Below are 13,202 nucleotides of genomic sequence, written 5' to 3' on the forward strand. Positions count from 1 at the left end.
TACTGCTTCCTCCCCCACTCCCAAACTTCCTGCTCGGATTAGGGAAGGCACTTAGCCAGGGCCATAAATACCACATTGCAAACAGCACAAGAGCAAAACAGCATGCTTAGTCAGCTGGTTTATGTTATCTCTCCAAAACACTCATTACTCCACCCAAGCTCTCATTTACTTCAGTCTTTGTCTAGTATGAGACATGCACAGGTCAACCCTTGAAATATTAGGTCTGATGCTACCAACTCACTTCAATAGCAAGTTGAAGTGAAGTCTTAACTACCAAGACACCAAGTAACTAAAGCCGATCTAGCTGCCTTCTGTAAAATTAAATATTATTTTCCTGGTTTTACAGAAATGTGGTGTCCTCATCATCATCCTGTACATCCAAAACACTTCCAGAATAGTCTCTTTGAAACATGCTGAAGTCTGGCTTTATTTGTAGCACAAATGTTATATTGCCCTTTCACTGAAACTGGAGAATAGTGGTGTCTGTTACATCTCATTAACTCCAGACCTATTGTCCTCCTTTATCGGCAAGGAAACAAACAAAAATGGATCATTTGACAACGCAAAATAAGCACATAAAACATGGATGAGACTTTTAGAATAAGACTCCCTTTGTTCACATTTGAGTTTCTGATGCCAGGCTAGCAATATTTTTCATTCATTCCTGATACCAACAGAAGGATCAAATAACTCGAAATTAAAGAGGCAATAGAAGGTACAGGTCATTAAAGATAAATGAAGGAATTAAAATCCACATAGGTTTCAATAAGATCTAATAAAAAACAAGTGTGTCCATTTTTAAACAGCACATTATATTTTCTTTTTACTTATTTAGATTGGATCATTAAGATGCAAAGGAACACACCTTGGAAAAACAGTCTTTATAAAATCATAGCACAACCAATTACTTGTCAGTCATCCCTAACAAAGTTTTAAAATTAGTTTTTCAGAGAATCCTGTGGTCTCTCACCATTAATGAACATTATAGAACTTCAAGAATGGACAACATCCTACCTGTGTTTTTTGATTCCATTTGACAGCGACTCCCCACTGCCACACACCTTTTCTTCGGACATGCTTGAAGTTATTGTATCTTTTGAATCCATGCTGTCCTCTAAGGAGTAGGCTGCTGCTGTTTCAAACCCACTTAATGATTTTTCAGATTCTGAATCTGCAAAAGAGCAGGTGCATGTTAATGAATCTACCGCCTGTGCTAGGCTTCAGTCAGATCTCCCCGCCTTGTACAAAACTGAAACCTAAGTAGCCTACTGTGTCCTGATGACAGCATCCATTTGGTAAGTAACTAGTACTGCCAGAGACTGCTGCAGCCCAGCATCTAGACATAAAGAAATTGCACAATAAGCAAGACCACAGTACATTAAAAATCCTCTACCAAACTGAGCCAAAATCTGGCATATTTATTAAACTGAAGCTACTAGACCTTGCCTAGGACAAGTGCCAGTGCCATACAGATGCCAGTACCCTACTGAACAAACAGGTACCTTGAGTAGTGACTCCTTCTTCAGTTAGGTGTAAGTTCTTAAGACTGTCAGTGCTGTTCACCAACCTTCACTTCCCAACTCACTGAACAAGTATCAAAGAACAGAAGGATATATCATATAGATAACACCAACTACGTAGGTCCCAGCAAAGTCTAAGTGATAAGCTCACCAATCAACAAGATAAACTTCGTTCTGTGAAAGGCAGGTTAATAGTAAAATTTATATCACATCTCAAACTAAACCAAACATCAACAACAAAACCTTCTTTCCAACCAGTGTTTTGGTCAGGTAGTGTTTGTCCAGCTCTGGAGAACAGTCTTGCCCCAAATCAGAAGGTACAAATTTCCTGGCAAAGGCTGTATTTTTGGAATAGGTTTTCTTTCAAACCTGACAAGATTACCTAAGGCTTATCCAATTGCAAGTTCCAGGAAGTGAGGGAAAAACTTAAGACATCAACTTCTATCTCATTTGAAAAATTCTTTAGCAGAAATCAGGTACCGCACTGAATGGCAAACAGCTTAATGCAAGCCTCAATGTTCCTGAAAAATGTACACCCAATCTACAGTAGATGCTATTCCTGCTATCTACTGCTTCCAGCATATGCTGTTGCTCTTGGCTGCAAAACCCCAGAGAAATAATTGCAAAATTAGCCATTCTCTCACACACTCGTTCTAATTCAAAACCAGTAATCAAAATCTGCTGAAGTAGTACAGAGTCCAAAAGAATATCTCGCTCACAGCTGTCTACTGCCAGGTGCTTTCTTGTTTTGTCTTTAAAAAGCTATGCCAGTAGCTTCTCCAGAACATGTAAATTGTATATTGCTTTGCTGAAGAGTGTGTGTATATACATACATACATATAGATAGGGAGGACTTTCTACCACATCCAGATCACATAAGGGTCAGGAACAAGACAGAATCCTGATAAATGGATGGGCTGTGTCACAACGTCTCCATCTCTTCTAGAGAGAGAGATCTAGAAGCATAAATGAGATTTTTCACTTAAAACATCCATGCCTATCTTCATCAAGACAGTTCTGAAATTAAGCGAGTTGCTAGGGAATGAAAAGAACTGCCAGCTGGTGCTCAGGATATGTTAAAGAAGTGGACTGGCACTCCAGAGAATCTTCTCACAATTTTCCCCAAATTTGTCAGTCTAGTTCTGTGCCAAGTTATGACATAACATATCAAAGCATTAGTTTGGTGGGTACTATATTTAACAAGTAGGGTAAGGAAAAGCATTTTTACTTGAGACAAGTTTGTTACATAAAATACAGATTTGTCCAGGGATCCTAAACCCAGGTAACCAGGAAGACGGAGTTTTCCTGTACATCCAAATACTGCAGAGGAAGAGACTCTAGGAGTGTGACCCAAATGGGGCCTCAGCTTTCTGACCACACAACAAGCTATAAAGCTCCTTGAAGTATGTACTCCACCTCTCTTTTGAAAGAGCTGCTCAACAGTTATCATGACAAGAAAAGCATGAAGCCAACTCAGTAACATAAAGGAAAGTGCGGCTCCTGTAGGGTCCTTTCTTCTCTTGTACCATCCAGGACTGTCTTGCTTTCAGACTAGAGTCACAGTGTGCAAATTCCTTCAATCTGAGTCTCTGCAACAGACCCAGGACTCCAGAGCAGAAAGGCAAGAGCAGATAAGCTTCACCAGAACTGTCTGTCACTCTTGGATGTGATTCTCAGTATAACAAAGCTTTTTAAATACCATACACATTCAGTTCTCATGCTGACCTTATAGTGCCAAGAGAGGATTCTGCTGGACTGAGGTCTGCACCTGCAAACCTCTCCAGAGCTGTAGACACTGACCAGACAGCCTTCCCCAGGGCATGAGCCTTACCTAATGCAAGAATACCATGCTATACAAGAAGAAACAGTAGAAGAATGAAACACAGCTGTTATAAGAAACTGCTCCCTAGAGAAACCTCACCCATTTTCCTGAGAAACAGAGAAAGTACATCTACAACAGCTCCTGCCATCAAAGATCTCAGTCTCCAATCCCTTAACCTCAGCCACCTCCTTTAACCCAACAAATTTAGCAAGCCTTGAGAGATTGTTAGGGTGTCAGAGTGAACAAGCCTAGTACTGTACTGTGAGCACAGATCAACAGGCAACTCAAACTGAGCTTTTCCCTGTGCACTTGCAGCGAACTCTTTTCTGAATTAAGATTTGCATACTCCCCCGTCACTGCAAAAAAAGATTTATATTCACAAGTTTCTACAGAGCAGCTGTCAAACAGATGACTAGGAGAAAATGAAGGTTTTTTTTTTTAATTGAACTTAAGGGGTTGTGGGCTGAGGAGGGGGGAGAAGGAATAAGAGTCCCTGTACAGAAGCCAAAATTTTAAAGTGATCTCTGAGACAAGACCAGGCTGACTAGGAAGCTCTCCAGCTCACAAAACCTGAAAGAGTAACAGTCCAAACACCAGCTACATTTTGCAAAAGTGGGAGAGCACAGGGAAACAGCAGAAGCAATGACAGAAATTTAACTCAAGGGACTTCATTTCCTATTGCTACAACTGGTAAGTTTTCAGATGCAGATAGGAAAGTCTGGCCAATGTTTTTGATTAATAAATAAACCTGAGAAATATTGTGTTTAACCATTGGCACTGTTGGGTTTCAGTTCTGACCAGGTGTTTTCCATCCCTCTGAGATGCCCGAGTTCATTCTTTTAATTCTATTCAAGGCAAGAAGTGACAGGCAGCAGTGTTCTCACAGAGGCTGTGAAGTATTTTTGGTACACATTCAAAAAAAGCCACTTGACAAACTACTCTAAACATGGAAGGAAGGGCAAGAGGTTTGTTTGCTTTTTGTATCATTTTTACTTTTAAGTGATCTGATTACTGTAGACAAACTAGGAAACAACAAGGGATGTAGTCTGCTACTCATTGTACCATTTAGGACAGTTATTTATAAATACAGCACCCAGTAGTGCTAGATACCAGCAGAAGCTACAGTATGACAGATTAGCTTCAGTTTACCTAAATATTCCTTAGCTAAATAACTACTTTTATTGCAAGATTGCATCTATGCAAAGCCATCAGTAACCCTCTCAACACACACAAAAATCCTGTTTGCAAAAAAACCCCACTTCTCAGATAAAACCTGTTTAAAAGATAAAAACAAAGGAAGATCTACATTCTTCCCAAACTGGGTACACAATTTGCAAATGAGAAGGGTATCTTATCTGAAAGGCAAAAATCAAGTACCTTTACCCTTTAATTCTTGATGTGCTTAGCCATTTTTCAGCCTTGTGGATGATCTCAGCATTCCTATTCCATTTTCATATGCTCCTGGTCTGTATTAATCAAAGCTAATCGCTAATCACTTCTCCACCTCTTTAGGAGACGGCATTGGTCTTCTTGAATTTTGCTACTTGTTCAGTGCTCCTTCCCTTCCCAGAGCCCTCCTGTTCCACCCCACCCTGCTTTAAACATAGAAGAGTTTGACACATGTTAAGCATTCAATCCTGAAAGTGAGAGCGGCAGCACTCTGTGTGGTATCGAGTTTAATTACACATTTCCACCACGCCCATGATGAGTGGATCAGCGCACTGGGAAGCGCTGTTAACTGACCTATGGCTGTCAGAGTTCAGATTAATAACACCCTTAACTTTGCTCTTCTTAACACTGGATACTGTGCTTTGGTAAAACAAATAACTGGCATTTTCTCTAGGTTCTTCCTTTAATTTCTCTCTCTTTGGAGGGATTTAGGAATTACTGCAATAGTCAAAAAGTACTGACAACAGCATATCACTTAAAGATACAAAGAAAGGAGACTTCAGAAGATAAACTTCAACTCCAGCAAGCAATCTTACCACATTGCAAACATTTTCCTCACTCCAGTTTTGGAAAAGGAAGAGGATATTTCTGTAACTCTGGCCACAATTTCTACAAACAGAACCACACACCACAGACTTTAACAGTGAACAATTCAGTCTATGCCAACACTAGCAGGTAGCATGGCTCAGGCTGGAGCAGATTTGCAAGAGGAACAGATGGTGCTGAGGACTTGACAATCAAACCAGATACGTTTCTAGTGCTGTTCTCTTCAGATCTGCTCTTACTCTGCTGCCATGGACTGAGCTCCAATAGGAGCTGGACTGTATCTTCTGATTCAGCTTCATTCAAGAGCAATTGGAATTTTCTACAATGTGAACCAGAGCATGGCAAATGGGGACAAGTAGTTGCTGCACTGACTATAGCCTTTTTGATACACCTCTTCCTCAAAAACCTGCTTGAAAATTGCTCTGAATTGCCCCATTAGTGATACTTATGTTGAGAATAAACAAAAAATTATTTTTAAAAAATTAAAGAAAGAAAGAAATAAAGCAGCAGTGGCATCCTCTTTCAACCTGTCAAGTCAAAACTAACAATTCCTCAGCTCAAAGTGCAAGCCTACTTATGCAACACTCTCACTTCTAAACTTACTCCTACAGCAGGGATTTAAAAATTCATAGAACTGCAAGCAGAAAAAAGATGGCATCCTGACAGAAAAAATACTCTAAGTAGTGGCATTTTCCCACTGACAGACATTATAACTTGTTATATCACCCTGTTAAAATACATTGGTGTTTGCTCAATCTCCTATACTACTTAGAAAGGTAATTCATAAATATGGCTATTGGTCCAAAATCAATATAATTTGACACTATCAGTTTGCAAATCAGGTTAAGCAAAAGCTTTGCAGACAGATGCAGCAATTGAGATTTCCAGAAACACAAAAAACCTCTCCTCAAACCATACCAACAAAAAACTAATTCCATTCATGCCTAAAGTGAAAGTGGTAACATGTATTCAGCAGTCAGGAAAATACATCACATTTCCCTTTTTCTAGCCGCCTCCCTATCCCCGCCCCCTTCAGAAACAGAAAGGACCTTAATCTCTGCAAAGCACTAAATGTGAACAACCTAGAGAAGAGACTCTAACACCAGTCTGATTAAATTGACAGACAGCCAAGAAAGTAAGTCTGTCTCAGAAAATTATTTAAAATGCAATTAAAATGAATTATGTCACATAACTTCTCCCAAAGGAGAAAGAAATCATGTTTGGGTTTCTTTAGGTATGTTTGTATACATATGCACTCAGCAAGTTTCACAATTTTACAAATCCACTTAACACAATTTGTTTGTAGCTTGCAAGGACTAAACTACCACCTCTGAAAACAGGAGAGGTGGCTTTGAACCCTTTCATTCAACAGTATTTAGAGATCAGGTCAGTTATGAGATGTGTCAACTCGCAGCTCTTTAAAGCTTAATATTCTCTCATATGCACAAGGCAAGCCCAGCTGGAGAGACTACATTCCAACTGCATCAGATAAAGAACTGTTCTCTGCTTTGTTGACAATCAAAAAAGCCTGAGGTCTTTCAGAAGAATTGTTCCTTTGGTTCCAGAGGAAGAACCTGTTTTAGTGCTCCTCAGTCTCTTGTACTTGAAGGCTTGATAAATCTGCTGCTGGGCCAAACAGCAAAGTCTCCTTCACAAAGTTGATTCACTGTGTTCCTGTGCATAGACTTCCTTTGCCTGTTTTTTCACGGCTTAAGTTTCTCACTGCAGAACACCTACAAGGAGTCTGGGAACACTGCTTTTCTCATCTGTCAGAAGCATCAGACAGTTCAGTTCACAGAAAAAGTAACCCCATCCTTGCTAGTGAAGTTTGCCATCACAACCCAATTGTCTGCTACAGTTAGATTATGTTCACCCTCAAGCTTTTCCAGATCCTTTGTAGTTGTAGACAGGCGTGTGCTGCCGGATCACCCAGTTAGAGCTACTGCTGAGCTGCATGCACTATGTACAGCTTCTCTATACAAATGCATGTTGCAATCATTTCAGGCAGTTCAGAATCTTCCAAAACTACTATTGGCATGTCCTGCATATGAAATTATGAAAGATACTAAACTGAAGAACAAATAAGGAAAGAAAAGACATTTAAGAAATGCATGCGGGATTTTGATTCATCCTTTTCTTTCACGTTTAACACTTCAGGTATACAAAACTGAAATAGAACAAGCCTTTCTTAATACCATTATCCCTAAAAATTAGGGATTTTTATACTCTTAGTCTTAACAATATAACAAATGAAAAAGCACACACCACCACGGACAAAGCAAGTCAGAAGGCTATAAGATACAGTTATCCCTCCCAAAATAGGAGGCTTATGTTTTGCTATTTAAAAAAGGGGTGTAGACTCCCAAGCAATCAGACCTTTCATTTCTGTCCTGTGGTTTTCTAACCTTTGGTCACACTAAGGTGAAGCAATACAATTCTACAGGTGAGCTCTGGCAAATTTTTACAGCCCTGCTCATAAAACACACCAAGCTTACTTCTAAAATCAGGTCCGTGTTATAAAGGCAGAGATTTCACTTACAGTTAGACTGCTTCCACCTTCTTCCCCCACCCCACCTGCTCTCAAGGCATTCACTACACACATGTTGTCTACACACTCACATCCTGGACATCACCACTTACCTGAAACAGCATCATAGAACTGCTCTTCACTGAGGATGCTGAGAGGTGGAGATCCCTTAACCAGAGACTGCTCTAGTTCATGGTGCTCGGTAGCGAGTGTCTCTAATGCTTCTGACAAGATCTTGTTTTTCTCCTGCTCATGCTCCAGTTTCAAATTCCTCACCTATAAGTAGATACATGTATGAATAAAATCTCATCTCTCTGAAGAATGTGTAGCTGGAAGCTATTCAGAAAATAGACTCTAATGAATAAATAACTAGCAAACAGCTGGAACTGAAACCACATGGATTAATGAGAATATTACAGTACTTGTGTGATGACAATAAGATTGTTAGTCAGCATTTTTAGTAGCTGAAAAATCTGACACGTAAGATCTGACCTAAGTATCAATCACAATTCTGTAAGTGAATTCAAGCCAGATAACTATACCCTAAAACTGAGGGGAAATATTTACAGCTCTACTTGGATGACCTTAACTACGGAGTCAGTGATCAGTTTCTACACGCACCAAGCTCCTTCTACTAGTCTGCTCCAATTTAGGCCAAGCAGCATCATCTAAATTGAATTACAGAGCAAATGTGAATGCCAGCTACAAATAACTACAACTGAACTATGAGCTGAAAACATTTAACCCTGAAGATTACAGAAGGAGGTTAAGAAAGAGATTCCTCTGGTAACCGACTTAACGTTGATATAAGCAGCCCTCCCTCTGAACTCCCCAAACAGTTTACCAAGGAGCCAGAAGTTAACAAAAAGAGAAGTCCAGCCACCAGACAGTGGACCTTTTTTAAAACCCAAACATGCAATGGACTCCAGGGCAGATGATGTTATCCATGTTTTGAGTTCAGTACTACTAATGGGAAAGCAACATGTCCTTCCTATTTCCTTTTTTTTTTTTTGCTGGTGCCTCCCTGCCTTCTGTGCCTGCCAGCAGAGGGGAAAGGGCTGTGACTGAAGGCTCAGAAATGGCCACCTCTCCCAGCCCAACTAGGCTTCAGTGTGCTACCTCTCCTTCAGTCCCTAAACCATTGAGTCTTTCCCTTTCTCCCTTCCAGTCCCTTTTCAAAAGCATCCCCAACCTGTCTTGTCCTCTAGTTTACTCTCAAAGGTCAGTTTACAACACTAATTCCCCCTCCACTAAGAACATGCAAGGACATGACAATTAATCTCTTGGAACAGTTACAGGGACAACTTACACATATACCAACATTACCTTTTTGAATCTAATTTAAGAACTGTTCATATGTCCTCTCTGGTTACAGTTTACATTAAAGCTTTACTTTGGAGGCTTCAGCCCCCTCAGTTATAACCACTTCTCAAACAGTGGATTCAGAGCTGAGCACAAAAGGAGCTAGTAAGGAGATATTAAAAGAGATTTACCACTTCCAGAAAAGAGCTTCTATGCTGGTGGAAACATATCCTCTAGAGAAAGATTTATAGAAGAAATTTTCACCCTCTCAGTTGTGCCAAATACTAAATCAGCTGTTTTGGCTGCCAGGCTCTGAGTATAAGGGGGGAATCCAATTAAATGATAATTAAAAGAGTATAAAATTGGGTTGCTAATTGAAAGCAGAAAAAGCAGTAAGTCACTTACTGTCTAATAGTTTTACTCTGAACAAAATGAAAAAAGTCTGGACTAGTTACTGTCACTTTCATTTAAAGTTCACTCTGACAGTACCAATGAAGCCAATTACTACAATGTTTCATACAAATCAGACATGCCATTGCAAAAGATCTGTTATTAGGCAGTTTCTGCTAAATACATTTGGTATGCTGTCAAACAGTTATGGAACCACCAGCTTAGAGAAACAGCATCAGTATTTTGGTCTCCTGATTCAGGGAGGATAGAGGACTGAAAATAAAATGGTACTTTTCATTCTTATTAAACAGCAAAGTAAAATCAGTTATGAAAATGCTATTTGCAATAATACTGTATTTGTAGGATTGAATTAGATGCCATTATGCTATAATGCTTTGGTAAGGGATTTGAGTGATTTAAATCTTTATCTAAAACTTACAGCAAATTGAAGGAAAATTGAAACAATCTAAAAACCTGGACCCTTTCACCATCCTTTAGTCACAGTTGTGTGACTAAAGAAGCAACAACACACACAGGCCTGAGATCACACCTGCTCCAAAAAAGTATTTTCTTGACCTTAAGGTTCCTCTGTCCTATCATAATGTAGAGCTATTCAGAATTGCAGAAGGCGTACTACAAATAAATTCTCTTTCTGTAAAATCAATTTCCAGCTTTACAGTAAGGTTCACTTTTCTGTGTGCTCCCAGACCTCCTTGTTGCCAGAAACTCACTAGTACAACAAAAACCCAAACTTTTCATCTGTTCCATAAGCAATAGGGTGCTAGCCAGAAGCTAAGGAATAAAGAAAACCCACTTAATTTTATTGCTTGCAATTGTTGGGATGTTCATTCATAACTGAATAAACTGGATTTAAAGCAACCCTAATCAATATCTAGGGGCTTGAGATGGAAAGTTATAATATAGCATTTTTTTCAACAGTGTGGAGGTTATGGGATGGACACACACATTCAGACAGAGTCCAGAGATTGCCCTACCAATCTCTGCAGCCTGGCACCTCTACATTAGTCATTCCTTGAGGGCTGTTGTCAGGAAATACTGCAACAACACCACATCCTTAAGCACCAAAACAGTTTCACAGCATCAACATGAGAACGAAAAAAGATTTTAAAAATGGTTCTACTACCCTTATGTTATTGATTGTGCCTGTAGAGAAGCAATGCTGGGAGAGATAAAGCTAGCACAACCCTGACATACTCAACAACACAGGAGAAAGAACCTTGCTTGAAATAAGCAGATTTTTTTTTTAAACACCAAGCAGCTTTAGGAGACACTTCCATTTTGCCAATAATAAAAGTCAAAGTGACGAAGTTCACCTCCTAAAACCTACTTGCATAAATTGAATGTAAAGGGACGATGCTGTTTTGTTTTCTCAGAATTGCACACACTCTCTTCCCAGTTTAACATGAAACACTGCAGACAGATTGGTGCTGCTTTCAGAGCATAAGTTTATTGAACAATGTAATTGACCAACTGAGTGATAGGTTTTCCCAAAATGTAAGCAGCAGATTGCAATTTTGCATAATTTTGCCATGCTCTATTTCTCATTCACAGGACATGGTCAATGAACAGGATTCTGAGGTGAATTAGTCCCTCCACCTTGCTACCCCACCAACCACTTTTGGAGATGGCATTTCAGCTTTATCCCTTTTGCAGAAGCTGTTTCTTTCCCATTGTGTCTTTCTTCAGTGGCCCAAGACAAAAAAATCTGCAAGATTACAGAAGGAACTTACAGACTAGTTTTAAAAATTGTTTTTAACACAAAAAGTGTAGGATTCATGTAATAAGCAGGAAGAAGAGCATAAAACAAAGTTGAGAAGCATTTCAGTCTATTAAACTGGATGCAGAGAGACCAGTATTCTTCAGTGAAGTATCACCTGATTTTGTGAAGTTGCATCAGCTGAATACTAAATCATTTTATGAACTGACAGAAATATTCATGTAATGCAGTAAATATCACACCAAAATGATGCAGATACCTGTATACACACAGTTTTGGAAATCCAGCCTGAGTGAGAGGAAGTATTGGAAGAATCATTTCATTGACAGCTTGAATAAGGTACGGCTTGTAATACAGCCATGGTTTCTGTACCTTTCATGGTGGTGCCTGAGCTGAGAGACAGATGGCAAATCTTATTGGGTTCACCTCCTTATCTTCCAACCATGGAATGGCTGCCACCTATTAGACTCCTGTCACTGGTGCCCACAATTCCCATGCCACCAGCAGCATTATCAGCTTTCCTCTGAGCTTTATGCAGAAAGTGGCACTGAGTGCTCAAGTGAACCCAGCATGAGGCCAGCTGAGTTCCCAATGCCCAGCTGGCCAGGCCTTGTACCTTATCCCTGTCAGGAGCTGTTCTGAACAACAGCAAATAGTTATCAATAAAGCTGGGCTTGTACTCACACCGTTAGACAAGGACACTTTAGATCAGTCCTGCTTCCAACTCCAAAGAGAATGGTATTACAGTCAAACTTCAGATTTCCTATTTCTGATGGAAGCTATCTATCCTTGTCTCACAGAAGCAAACAATCACTCCATCATTATCCTTACAGCTATAGACACAGCTATAACCTCAGACTGAAATCTTGGTGGTTCTCTGTCAGTGTATCTAGGTCAGTGCAACAATTCACTTTTAAAAACATACTTCTCCAGCTGAAGATGTTTGATATCCACGGTCTGGTAACCAGTTTCACTTTTGGTTTAATTGAATAGAAATCTGCTTCCAACAGCTTCCTATATAACATTCCTGTAAACACTACAGTAAAATTTGCTGCTGTGAACACCACATTGCAAGTTTAAATGGTAGAAGTGAGTTATTTTAGCAATCAAACTGCCCTTTCTTTTGTTAAAGGAAAGTAACAAACTATTTGCAGATACTCCTATTGCCGTTCCATGTTATCTGAAATCCTGCTAAGCACAAGAGCAAAGTTTAGAAGTTAATTTCTTCATTGTGTACTACTGGCAGAAACTTCATATGCTTATTCCAAAATATCAAAAAGCTTATCTGTGTGTAACATACACCAGTCCCACTCCATTCTGTACCCTCAGTCTTACTTAGGTAGGTGGGAGACCAGTAACAAGCACCAAACCACTCTTTTTTATTCCCTTTTTTCTTTTTTAAAGGGTAAAGTCTTGAACTATATCAGCACAGCCTGTAACCAAGGCCTCTCTGTCCATCCTGAAGACATCTTAGTACAATACACAAAATACTTGCTTTGTTTGGTGCTGGATGCCTTTAATTTAAATTAATGCACAACAACAGTGGCACTTCTGTGGGGTTGGAAAGGATCACACCACTCTATGCTCAGCTAATAACTGATCATCTCAGCAACATGCTACTGCAGCTGCAAATAAGCACTAAACCAAACATACAGCGAGCAAGGCACAAAACAAATACAGACACCTCAATAATATGCAGTGCTACATGCTTTCAACATTCGAACAGTAAATTAAAAGACAGCATACCTTTAGATCCTACTTCTCCTGGATTGAGAAAAAAGACAGATTTCACAACACCGCAGTGTGATTTAGCTGAATTTTATTTTCAGGCACTCAACTTCAGTGCTAGGAGCAACTGCCCAAAACACAGACTTCAGAGTTGTGCTGAAAGGAAGTACCTCCTCTTTC

At 39.6% G+C, this 13,202-nt stretch overlaps 1 protein-coding gene across 3 annotated transcripts in view; it reads right to left on the bottom strand.

The window, feature by feature from the left end:
* OSBPL1A (oxysterol binding protein like 1A) overlaps positions 1-13,202 on the bottom strand; it is a 77,332-nt gene that overhangs the window by 21,595 nt on the left and 42,535 nt on the right. For 2 of the 3 annotated variants that reach the window (XM_066562467.1, XM_066562474.1), the window contains 2 exons: positions 7,978-8,140; positions 1,015-1,171 (listed from right to left, as the gene is read on the bottom strand). In XM_066562467.1, coding sequence (XP_066418564.1) covers positions 1,015-1,171; positions 7,978-8,140 — 320 coding nt within the window. Of the gene's footprint in view, positions 1-1,014; positions 1,172-7,977; positions 8,141-13,040; positions 13,148-13,202 lie in introns of those variants that run through there. The other variant, XM_066562479.1, reaches the window with a different exon arrangement.

The sequence above is a fragment of the Molothrus aeneus genome, chromosome 1 (genome assembly GCF_037042795.1).
Source record: "Molothrus aeneus isolate 106 chromosome 1, BPBGC_Maene_1.0, whole genome shotgun sequence".
Taxonomy (NCBI): domain Eukaryota; kingdom Metazoa; phylum Chordata; class Aves; order Passeriformes; family Icteridae; genus Molothrus; species Molothrus aeneus.